We start from the raw sequence: 12199 nt of genomic DNA, 5'->3' as shown, positions 1-12199 counted from the left end.
GTGGTCAAAATTATTCTAGTGCTCTCACTACGGCGCCCCTCATAGCTCACTGTTATAATGAACCTTGAACCTTCTTTGTATGTCGCGTCTTATCAATGCGATAGCATTATATAATTCATATCAGGAGCAAAATATACCGTGCGATGTCACGAATTTCACTGATTGGTCGAGAGAGTTACGATGCTACAAGGTCTATGACCTCTATCGACCAATCATTAATTTAACTGCTATATGCCATGGTGGACAAATGTAAAATATAATGCTATCGCAAGGCATCTCCATAGGTTTTTTTTTTTTTCTCGCGCCTTCTCCACAACGTCGCTGTGAATACATTCAGTTCAGTTCAACGTCAGTACATCTCTATAGCGCATATGGCAGGTTCTCTCAGATCATGAATGGCAGTTTACCAATATCCCTCAAGAGAAAAGTATACAGCAGCTGTATTTTACCGGTACTCACCTGTGGGGCAGAAACGTGGAGGCTAACAAAAAGGGTTCAGCTCAAGTTAAGGACATTGCAGCGTGCTATGGAAAGAAAAATGATAGGTGTAACGTTAAGAGATCGGAAGTGGACGGAGTGGGTGAGGGAACAAACGCGGTTTAATGACATCCTAGACGAAATCAAGAGGAAAAAGTGGGCTTGGGCAGGGCATGTGATGTGAAGGCAAGATAAGCGTTGGTCTTTAAGGGTAACGGAGGAGATACCTAGAGAAGGCAAGCGTAGCAGGGGGCGGCAGAACGTAGGTGGGCGGATGAGATTAAGTTTGCGGGGACACGGTGGCCGCAACTGGCAAAGGACGGGGTGAATTGCAGAGGCATGGGAGAGGCCTTTGCCTTGTAGAGGGCGTGGTCAGGCTGATGATGATGATGATGATGATGACGACGATGATAGAAAGTGTCGAAACACTCTCCTAGATCGAAATGGCATCCAGACTGCCCTCCGTACCTGGGTCACTGTTCCTCCTGCAGGCGCCCTTCTTGCAGGAGAAGCCGTGAGCACAGCGGGCTGCAGGGATGTCTTCGGTGGTTCTCCCAGGGGTCTCACACGGCTCATTTTCCTCTGTCGGGAAAGAACGCATGCGGTATTTTAACATCGCATACAAGTGTTGATTCAGTCCATCTCCTTAGTCAGTAAGACGGCACTGACGGCTGAAGCAAAAATGCCACAAATGACCTCTGAGATGTCGCTTTCGTCATCAGACTTGAAAATCGTTAAATATTCACCCACAAATCGAAATACTTAGCTACTTGCTGGTTTTCAAACGCAAGTTTTTTTCTACTACTTTACCATCTATGCTACAGGCTAACCCAAAACTATTTTGGAAAACCATTAGCCCTAATCAATGTAATGAGATTTCACTTAACAGTAGCTCTGGATCTCCTATTCCGGACACTGAGGTTGCAGATGTTCTTAACAAAGCATTCAGTTCAGTCTTTACTAATGAACCACCTGACAGTCTTCCAGATCCACCATATTTTACGCACCCGCTCATGCAAAATATCACATTTCATCCCGTCGGCATAGTCAAGGTAATTGAATCACTGAAGAACTCGTCATCTACTGGAGTGGACGGTATCAACGCCAAAGTGCTGAAAAATACTAAACGTACGTGTACCCTGTTCTTATCGCTCATATTCCAGGAATTCCTCAACACCGGTTCAATTCCACATGACTGGCAGGTGGGCAAGGTCATCCCAAACTTCAAGAAAGGAAGCCGATCATCGCCGAGTAACTACCACCCGATTTCCATAACAAGCGTTTCTTGCAAAATAATGGAGCATGTTTTATACTCGCATATTGCTAACTTCCTATCGCCCGTTCATTTTTTTCACACAAGCCAGCATGGTTTTCGCAAAAATCATTCCTGTGATACCCAACTGGCACTCTTCCTGCACGACTTACATTTAAACCTTGATCGTAATATCCCGACTGATGTATTGTTTTTACACTTCGAAAAAGCGTTCGATAAGGTCCCCCATGGTCGTCTCTTACTAAAGTTATCGCGCCTTAATATTCATCCATGTGTTCTGAACTGGATTCGAGGGTTTTTATCTAACTGTCAGCAGTTCGTATATGCCAATTCACACTCGTCATCCTTAACACCTGTGCTCTCGGGGGTACCGCAAGGAACGGTACTCGGGCCCCTCCTTTTCTTGATATATATTAATGACCTACCGTGTAACATTTCTTCTCACATCCGACTCTTTGCCGATGACTGTGTCGTTTACCGAGGAATTACTAACTCCACCGACCATTTCGCATTACAAACTGACCTTATTCGCATATAGGACTGGTGTAAAACATGGCTCATGTCATTAAATACTTCTAAAACCGTGTTAATGTCCATTCACTGTCGTCGTAATTACGTAGTGCCTAATTATAATATTAATAACGTGCAGATTGCACCATCCGAATCATTCAAATATCTTGGTGTGCATATCTCGCGTGACCTAACTTGGGCCTTTCATATTAACCACATAATAAATTCTGCTAATTGTGCTCTAGGTTATTTACGCCGTAACCTTTCACTCGCTCCTCCCCCTATTAAACAGCTTGCTTTTCAAACCTTTGTGCGTCCCAAGCTTGCGTATGCTAACGCTATTTTTGATCCGCACCACAATAACCTTACTAACGCCCTCGAATTTGTTCAGAACCGCGCAACACGATTCATTCTATCTAATTATTCCTACCACTCAAGCATCTCAGCACTAAAAGCTCGAATTAACTTACCCCCCCCCCCCCCCCCCCCCTAGCCTCGCGCCGTAGGATAGCACATCTTAACCTTTTTCATAAATTTTTTCATTCTTTGCCTTTTGATAACCCCTATATAAAAAGAGCCCACCGCATCGCCGCTTCAGCCACAGTAATGCAGTGTATCCCCTACAAGCCCATACTGTGACATTTCAGCAGTCATTTTTTCAGCGTACTGCACGAGACTGGAATGACCTGCCCACCGAAGTTGTCATTATCATCAAACCACTAGAATTCAAACGGAGCATCGCCAACCTTTCATCTTAACATTTTTTACCATTGTTTGCCAGATACCATCCACTCCCTCATGTAATGTCTCAACCGAGAACTTTGAGGAAATAAATAAATAAACAAATAAATAAATAAATAAATAAATAAATAAATAATCAAGAAAACTTTGTGCAGAATAACACAAGACGAAGGGAGAAACACGTATACACACACGAGCTCGTGTACGTGTACGTGTTTCTTCCTCCGTCTTGTGTTATTCTGCGTAAAATTTTCTTGATTATGTCGCTACACCGACTGGCCCAACGTTCTGCTCTATCAAATATAATGATGAAGTCGAATTGTCAAACGCTTGTTTTTTCTTTCTTTTTTTTTGCTTTACCCCTTACTCCTTTCTTAGTGATAAGCGATACGCCAGAGTATCAGCTTTGGTTGCTTGACATGCGGACGTCATCCGCCGATATTTAGGAACACATTTGAAACGAACATGGAGAAACTTGCGATTGAGGAAGCTCCTCTGGGAACTACGGAAGCGTCAGCATACTAATGACTGGAACGAGATCAAGACCCCATCGGCAAACATCCTGTATGTTCATGGGGTCTCACATCGTCTTAGGAGAGCAGGTAAAAGGGCTGGCGTACACCGGTTTTTTTTTTTTCCTTCAGCCCACAGCGAGCTGCGCCACCTGTACAATGCCGCACCAACGAAAAAAACATCTGGCAAGAAACACGTGCTACAATTCAGGAAACGCTGTGTTGAACCCGTGCACAAAGAACCTCTCTCATGTTCTCTTGTGCACACAAACATCGTCCGAGCAGGTCCGTGTGTGAACGATCGCCGCCGATAGCATGCGTGTGCAATAAATTCCTTCGGGCGCGGTAATTTGCTTATATGCTGCCACAAGCACAGTTTCAGTCCGCAATGCGCAACACTGCGTGAACATTACGACACGTTCACGTAAGAAGGCTTTGAGGCCAGTTCTATGCGGAGGAATGGAGTGATACCTGTCAATGCACCATCGCTAACCCTCCTGCAGAGACGCAAGATATTTCGGCAAAGGGAAACGAAGATGTTCGAGGGGCTTTTTATGTGTTTATGTAAATCTTTTTCCCCTTTTTACTCTGCGTTTCTTATATATACCTTTTTCAAATTTGCCTTTCTGGATGCAACCATACTGCTGCCGTGCAGAGGCAGCAATAGCTGCGTTTTGATTGACTGACTTCATACAGCCCGTTTACCAGGCATGTGTGACACGGTCCATTGGTGTGCGTTCGATTCACTTGAGAACAGTGAAAATGTTTATACACTGTATTTAGGCAATAAGAGTACAGTGCCCGCGCTCTTGGACATAAGTCATACCTGACAATTGGTGACGAAAGCAATTTTGAGCGGGCGGAAAACCGTATATAAACGCAATTTCTTCACAGAATGTAAGATTTCACTATAACAATCAATATATCCGCCAACCGCCCGACGACAGTCCTGTATTTTTTTTTTATTAACTTTTGTGCTATCGTCCAAAGCGTTCCCATTGGTTCCATATGGCAGTCTTAGCTGTTCAGTGCGATCGATGGAAACACTTTAAGCACACGAAAGTAGGAAATAATGACAGCAGAGAAGACGAAGTGAGAGCTGAAAACTGTTTTATTTCATGGTTCTGCAAAAGTGCAAATGTGACGACCGCATAAAAAAAAAAAGAGTGGGGGAAGCAGAGTGCAAAAAAAAAAATCGAAACGTCACAACATGAGTAAGGTGTTCACGCGCTGAGATAGAAAGCATAAAAAATGGCCACGATGGCCCAGGAAGACATGTACGAGGTCTGTTAGAAAAGTATCCGACTTTATTTTTTTTTTTTTTTGCAAACATCTGATGGATATGAAACAAGCGCGCTTGCACCAGCCGACGTTGAACCTTCGTGCGCATGTACGAATATTTTCCGGCCTGCCGATAGCGTCAGTCGCTGGGACGCAGCGTTTGAGTGAGGCAGTGCGCAGTGCTCTCGTCGGTTTTTTATTAGAAGGAAAATGGCGGAGCGACAGGAGCAGCGCTACTGCATCAAATTTTGCCAGAAGCCGAATGATAACCGAGTGGAAACCGTTCGGAATATTCAGAGCGGCTTTCGGTGAAGGTACTATGAGCCGCACACAATGTAAACAGTGGTTCAATTGATTTAAAGGTGGCCGCACATCGGCGGAGAGCGAGCCTCGCTCCGGTCGGCCATCAACATGCCGAAATGGCCAGATCATTGCCGAAGTGAACGCTCTGGTGATGCGGGACCGTCGTGTGACTATCCGAGAAACTGTGGAAGAGGTGGACATCAGCAATTTTCCTGCACATTCCATTATCACCGAAGATTTGGCCATGGAGAGAGTTGCGGCGAAATTCGTGCCGAAGCTGCTCACAGTGGAGCAAAAGCAGCTGCGTGTTGAAGTCTCGCAGTACATGCTAGATTCCACAAACAGTGACCCCGACTTCATAAACACCATAATCACTGGTGACGAGTCTTGAGTGTACGGGTACGACCTGGAAACCAAATCCCAGTCGTCACAGAGGAAGCATTTCATGTCACCGAGACAAAAGAAGGCCCGCCAAGTGCGCAGCAATGTCAAAGTGATGCTGACAGCTTTCTTTGACTCCCTCTGTGTGGCACACCACGAGTGCGCACCCTACAGAGTCAAACAATGACCAAAGAGTACTATAGGGGCATCCTCCGTCGCTTACGTGGTGCTGTGCGGCGCAAGAGACCGGAGTTGAGGTCAACAGGAAATTGGCGCATCCATCACGACAATGCTCCTGCACATTCCTCTCACTTGATTCAGACTTTTTTGGTGAAAAACCAGACTACTGTAGTTCAACAGACTCCTATATCTCGTGATATGGCCCCCTGCGACTTCTGGCTGTTTCCCAAAGTCAAGAGGACATTGAAAGGAGCGCGATTTCAGAAAAGAGAGGACATTATGGCTGCAACGACAGCTGAGCTAAACTCCATTCCGAAAGAGGCCTTTTCGGAATACTTCCAACAATGGCAGCACCGCTGGGAGAAGTGTGTGGAGTCCCAAGGAGACTACTTTGAAGGTGATTAGGTTTCCAACGCTCCAGTTATGCCAGTCTTTTTTCTTCGGCCAAAGGTCGGATACTTTTCTAACAGACCTCGTATGTCAGTGCTTAATTTCTCAGAGCGTAAGAGCTAATTCGAATAACTAAAAGAAAGGAATCGGCATTCATGTTCTCTCACAGTTTTTTTTTTTCCTATAGCTTTTCCTGTTAACGCATGAGACCATGCGCATGCGGTGACGTTTTGGTTTTTGCTTGTGTTCTATTCCCTCTTACCCTTCTCGTTCTTTTTTCCGCTCGTAATATTTAATCCTGCGGAGAATTAATTACGGATAACATTAGCTGACAGCTCGCGCTACGTCTTCACTAATTTCGCTTACTCGTAAGTAAGTAAGTTGAAGTTGTGTAAGTTGAAGTAGCGCTACATGTTAGTTTGAAACGTCATGCTAATGCTAAAAATTAAAAAAGACGTCATGTGTTGCTTGGCAAACCTTAGCTTATCGTTCAAACTAGACATTACGCTAATGCTTGATGTGTACGTCATACGGCCGCTTGATGACATCACCCCATTTTTCTTGCCATCGCTATTTTCTGTACCATCTGTGAGTAGACGCATACACAGGCCGCCGGCTTTTCTCGTTACGGGACTAGTAATGCTTTCGCATTAGAAAGTAACGTTGTCTTAACGTTTCGGTGCTACCTGAGGCCAACTAGGCCACACTTTTGCTGTGTTAAACGAAACCTCGATAGCAACATATCTGCAATCACACATCACGCGACTACTTACTCAGTACTTTCTGGCACACCGGACAGCATCCGCTGGTATCCACGTAACCATCGGGGCAGCCATCGACCGCCACGCAGCGCGAATTCCAGCACTCGTCTCCCGTAACCGCGTTCCCATGCATCTGCAAGTCCTCAGAGAAATCACTGGCCTCAGACGGAAATGGCACAATCGAATACACGCCTGCTGTTGCCAGGACCGCAATGACCAGCTGATGCACACAAAGCATCTCTTCTGGGAGCAGGCGGGAGAGCTTCCGCGGGGCAAAAACACAGGGGCACGCTGTCTGTCCGAATCATCGCGGCGTCCGCAGAACGCCTCATTAGATTGCAGGCAAGATGAAGCAGACGCTGTATACGACTTCGCTGATAAGATAACGGCGCCCCCTCCCGGCGGCTAGGTGCCCCAGCCTCGCATCGTATTAGCGAACGAGCTTTCTGTGCTGTTAGTTGGTTCATGTCAGGCGGTTATATAGCTAGGCTACATTGTCGTGGGCTAATAACGAGTGCTTCATAATAGTTTCAGCATAACTGCTTCCGGTTACCCCATTCCTATGAGGCAAGTGCCCTAACATAGCGAACCGAATGCCAGGAAAGCTATAGGAAAAGAGCAATGCTTTTCTCGCGAATGAGGTAGTGTGTGACGGCCGTTGGGCCGCTTCGCCACCGCTGTAAGAAGATATAAGTGCGGACAGAAGAAAAACTCGCCGTGGCCTTTAAAAAACATGATTGTGCCTTGCCGATTGGAAAATAGTATACGTAAGGTGCGCGGGTTGGTAACGCTCATAGCGCTTCTACGCTTGCGCATGCATTTTTAGAGCGAAAGCCTTATTACTACTTGTCTCCCAAGGTCAACCTTGATACGTGTTTGACCTTCAGGTCTCGGAGCGCAGGCAAAACACGTGACTCGCCAAGCAGAGGCCAACCTGCGCGCGTTCGCCGGCTCCACCGTTGTGATACCACGTGATTAGGAGAGGGTGTAGCAGTTGCTACGTCGGCGGTTTCTATCTATGGTTTCTCCTTCAGTTTCGCCATGGACGAGGCCCGCGCCGGACGTAGTGTGTCAACTCTTCGGCGTCGCCGTCAAGCCGCGTCCTATCATCCAGTCGATACAGCTCGCTGAGGAGGTGCACTGCAGAGGACGGGAACTAAACGAGCCGCTGACACCGAGTAGCAACGTGACGCAACACTTGCGAAGCAACGGAACAGGGCTTCCGCTCTGTATAACTAGGTTTACAAGAGTTAAACCTCAACAGTCTTTTATCGGATATCGCTTTTGATGTGATGTGATGTGATGTGATGTGATGTGATGTGATGTGATGTGATGTGATGTGATGTGATGTGATGTGATGTGATGTGGTGTGATGTGATGTGATCATGTGTGACGTACAGCCTTTGTCAAAAGTTTGGAGCCCAGGGGACTTGCTTGTGAATCACACTGTGTGGTTCATAATGCACCTCCGGTGCTCCAAATCTCTAGAAGGTAAGATTTCTTGTCCTGCCTCCTCCAATAGGTAGGACTTCCGCGAATGATACAGGAGTCCCACTGCAAGGCTTAGAAGCAAGCCTCCTGGGCTCTAAACTTTTGACAAAGACTGTACGTCCGATTAGTGCTGTGTGCGTGTTGTATCGAGTGATGTGTGACGTGTTGTGTGTGTGATTGATTGCTTGATTGATTGATTGATTGATTGATTGATTGATTGATTGATTGATTGATTGATTGATTGATTGATTGATTGATTGATTGATTGATTGATTGATTGATTGATTGATTGATTGATTGATTGATTGATTGAAGCAATACAACACTGCGCCCTATGAGGCACGCGGTAGTGGTGCGTCCTCGGCTAATTTCGACCACCTGCATGACATCTTTACCATGCATCGAAAAATTTTTCGCACACTGCCATTCCTGCGTTTCACATCCAAGCAGTTGCAAAAAATATCGAATCCGCGACATCGGGTTCAGCAGCCGAACGGCATAGCCGCTGAGCCACAGCAGCGGGTCGTTGCGCCCAGAATAGAGGAGTGTGCTGAGTTTACTTTCGCCCGCACCCGCACGCATATGTATTATGCAACTGAGATATCTGAGGTATGTCGAATATTCAGATATCAATTAATGACGAACGCCAACACAAAAATTGTGCTACGATTATGCTTCTCATTAATGCACTTGACCATAGCAGTTAAGACCAAAGAATCTTCCATGCCTCCGTGCACGCTTTGCTTCAGCTTCTGCTACTCTTTCTTTTATTATTACACCCGGCGTCGTCGCTTTCCTTGGGAATCGGCGACTCGTACGTAAGGACCTTGCCAGCAGCGTCATTGTGGCCACAGCTCTGCCCGAGAGATCCGTCTGGCGGCTGCTGCAGTGTCCATCCGCCGACGTGGGAGTTCACTGTTGTGCGAAGCGTGCCGACTTGTCTACCTCGCGGGTCAGTAGCCTTAATAATGCACCAAGGGCGTACAGTGGAGAAGCAAGAAGAGCAGCGTCATTCGAGTGCGGCTGATTATTCACGAGCCGGGACATTTCTTCCGGGTTCCTCGTCGTGTGCTCGCGGTGAACAAGTGAAGGGGGTCACGTGGGTGGCTGACGGAGATCTGGCTCTGCGCCGGACAGCTCCGTTCGCGTTGACATCACGGCGTAAGGTCACATGACCAGCGTGTTCACGTGCTAGGCTTCAACAACGCCAATGTCGGATGAGGCGTGATTGCTCTACCAACGTCGGCGCTGTAAAAACTACACGTTCTTCCCACTCTGAGCATCTGCGGAGAATAAGTAACGCCGACGGCTGCACCGCACCTTCCAACCTCATCATGAGTTCCCTTCTCGCCAGTAAATCCCACCACCCCAGCGTGCGTACCGTTCCACGCCGTACTGACCGCAGAGTTAATTTACCACCGCACCGTATAGCAGCCGTGTTGATGACAGTGCGGCTTCCTGGGTGTTGATGATGGTGATTATGAATTTTTATTGCGCAAGGGCACCTGTGCCCAAAGAGCACAATATCTGGCTTGGTTTCATTTAACTGGGACCAAAACAACTATGGCCTGTTATCTTAGTCCCGCTGAAACGGTTCGCATGATAAGTATACTACATGCCTCTCTGTGACTCTCAGTGCAGTACAAGGTTACAAGCTTTTTGAGGGACGGATTTATGGGTCAGGTTTCAGGGCTGTGAGGACGGGGTGGTCGAAATTTTAAATTTTGTCAAGGAAGGAAGGGGGGGGGGGGGGGGGGGGGGGGGCAAGGTGTGTCTACGAGGAAATGTGACACCATGGCAGCGTGTTCCACTCTCTCCACTAAGTGTTAGCAGTCGAGATTTTCTGCTAAATGTGTCGGCAATTTATACCAAAACTCAACTTCTCCCGATAAGACTGCATAAATCCCTTTGAACTCAAAAAAAGAAAACGCTGCACTTTCTGTCAGAATCTTCGTTATCTTCAATAGCCAGCACAGCCAGTCTTTTGTTCACTGCCGTGACCTGACCGGCAATATTACTGAAGAATTTTTCGTGCGGATATGCGGGACTTGAATATATTGATTAAGCTATTAAGTTTTTGCTAGTGAATGCAATATTTATTTATTTATTTATTTATTTATTTATTTATTTATTTATTTATTTATTCATAATACCCCTAAGGGCCCTCGTGCGAGGGTATTACATAAGGGTGGGGGGGGGGGGGGGTGATACAAGCATAAATATAAGGCACAGGCACCTGACACAAAATACACGTAGTAATGAATTAAAGCCAGTAATGTACACAAATAACAACAAACAACGCAGAATAAAATACTCAGTAAATGCACATAATACAACAAAAATACCAAATCTGTTAGTCCATGGTTTGCTTTAACGAATGCTGAAACGATTGTAGGTTAACCTCAAGAGCTATGTGTGATGGCAAGTTATTCCAATCTATTATAGTGCGAGGAGTGAATGATTTCGCGTAAAGCAATGAACGGCATGTGATGCGTTTTATTTTGTTATCGTGGTCGCGGCGAGGAAAGACTGCAGAGTGCAGCAAAAAGAAGTCGTCGTGGAGGGTGGGATGGTGATACAGTTTGTGAAGTAAGGTTAGGCGAGCGAAATGGCGTCGACATGATAGCGGTTCCAACTCGGCACGTTGTTTTAATGCTGTGACACTGGTGAAGCGTGAATAATCTGAAAAGATGAAGCGAACAGTACGGTTTGGCAGGGATTCAATGTTTTTTACGATGTAAGCTTGTTGAGGGTCCCATATGGCAGAAGCATACTCAACTTTCGGGCGGATTAGCGTGATGTAAGCAAGTTTTTTAAGTGTGAAGTCGTGTGTTTGAGATTACTCCTAAGAAGGCCGAGAGCGCGATTTACTGATGCTAAGATTGTGTTAATATGGTAATGCTAAGATAGGTCAGACTGAAAGTGAACTCCTAGGTACTTGTTAGTCGTTGTAAGTTCTACTCTATCGTTATTGAGGAAGTAAGCTGTAGGAATTCAAGTGGAACGGTTAGTAAACGACATTAACTTTGTTTTAGATGCATTTAGAGACATTATATATATATATATATATATAAGATGCGAAATTGAGAAACGCTTCGTTTATTGGGAGTCGACGTTTCGGACAGAGCCTGTCCTTTTTCAAGAGATATATATATATATATATATATATATATATATATATATATATATATATATATATATATATCAGTATTACGACAAACGCGACTGTTCTTTTAACGTTTATTTTGCCAACAGTTTCGGGAATGGTATTCCCTTCGTCAGGGCAGGCTTACAATGAATCCGTTTCGTCAATATAAGGACACAGAACAAGCGAGGAGGTATAATCTCCGCCCTCTAAACAAACTTGAGAATGAGGGCAGGGGACCGTATAATAGGCAGCACGACAAGTCTCAAACGGGCCGCGGCTGAACAACAACCAGAAAAAACAAACGGGGAGGTGGAAATGGTAAAGTAGTAGCAAAGAACGAGCCTGAACAGCACAGCGATAGAAGGGGCAAAAGAGCGTTAGACCCGGCTCTCGGCGCACATGGAAGCCGCTACCCCCCCCCCCCCCCCCCCGCCCCCCCTCCAAATACGCGCACACCCCCGCAAGACGCCGCCGGGTCCGAGCGGGCGGCCCGTATCAGGTATCCTGAGACGCTTGCAAGGGACGCGTTCGAGAGACGGCCAACACACACTTGTTAACCGTGCAACGGCAACTTGCGACTGTGCCCTCTGCGTATTTTTGCTTCATTTCGTCGCTTTGCTCTGCTGTCGGGCCTTTCTACCAGACAATCTGGCGCCCCTTTTCCCATAAATATACTAGGCGGTCCAAAACCGTGTCCCGCAGTGAGCTTCCCGTGAAAAAACAGCGTCCGTCGGGTAAAATACTGAGCTAG

The 12199-nt window shown here is 46.3% G+C and overlaps 1 protein-coding gene across 2 annotated transcripts in view; it reads right to left on the bottom strand.

The window, feature by feature from the left end:
- LOC149340761 (thyroglobulin-like) overlaps nt 1-7123 on the bottom strand; it is a 95495-nt gene extending 88372 nt beyond the window's left edge. For both annotated transcript variants that reach the window (XM_089549611.1, XM_089549612.1), the window contains exons 1-2: nt 6822-7123; nt 946-1059 (exon numbers count right to left, since the gene is read on the bottom strand). In XM_089549611.1, the coding sequence (XP_089405737.1) occupies nt 946-1059; nt 6822-7047 (340 nt within the window). In that variant the 5' untranslated portion in view covers nt 7048-7123. The remainder of the gene's footprint in view (nt 1-945; nt 1060-6821) is intronic.
- Nucleotides 7124-12199: the final 5076 nt, after the last annotated feature.

This window comes from Amblyomma mixtum, chromosome 6 (genome assembly GCF_055824585.1).
Source record: "Amblyomma mixtum isolate Tamu chromosome 6, ASM5582458v1, whole genome shotgun sequence".
Taxonomy (NCBI): domain Eukaryota; kingdom Metazoa; phylum Arthropoda; class Arachnida; order Ixodida; family Ixodidae; genus Amblyomma; species Amblyomma mixtum.
Note: the sequence above shows the minus strand (reverse complement) of the source record. Positions and strands in the feature narration are given on the sequence as shown.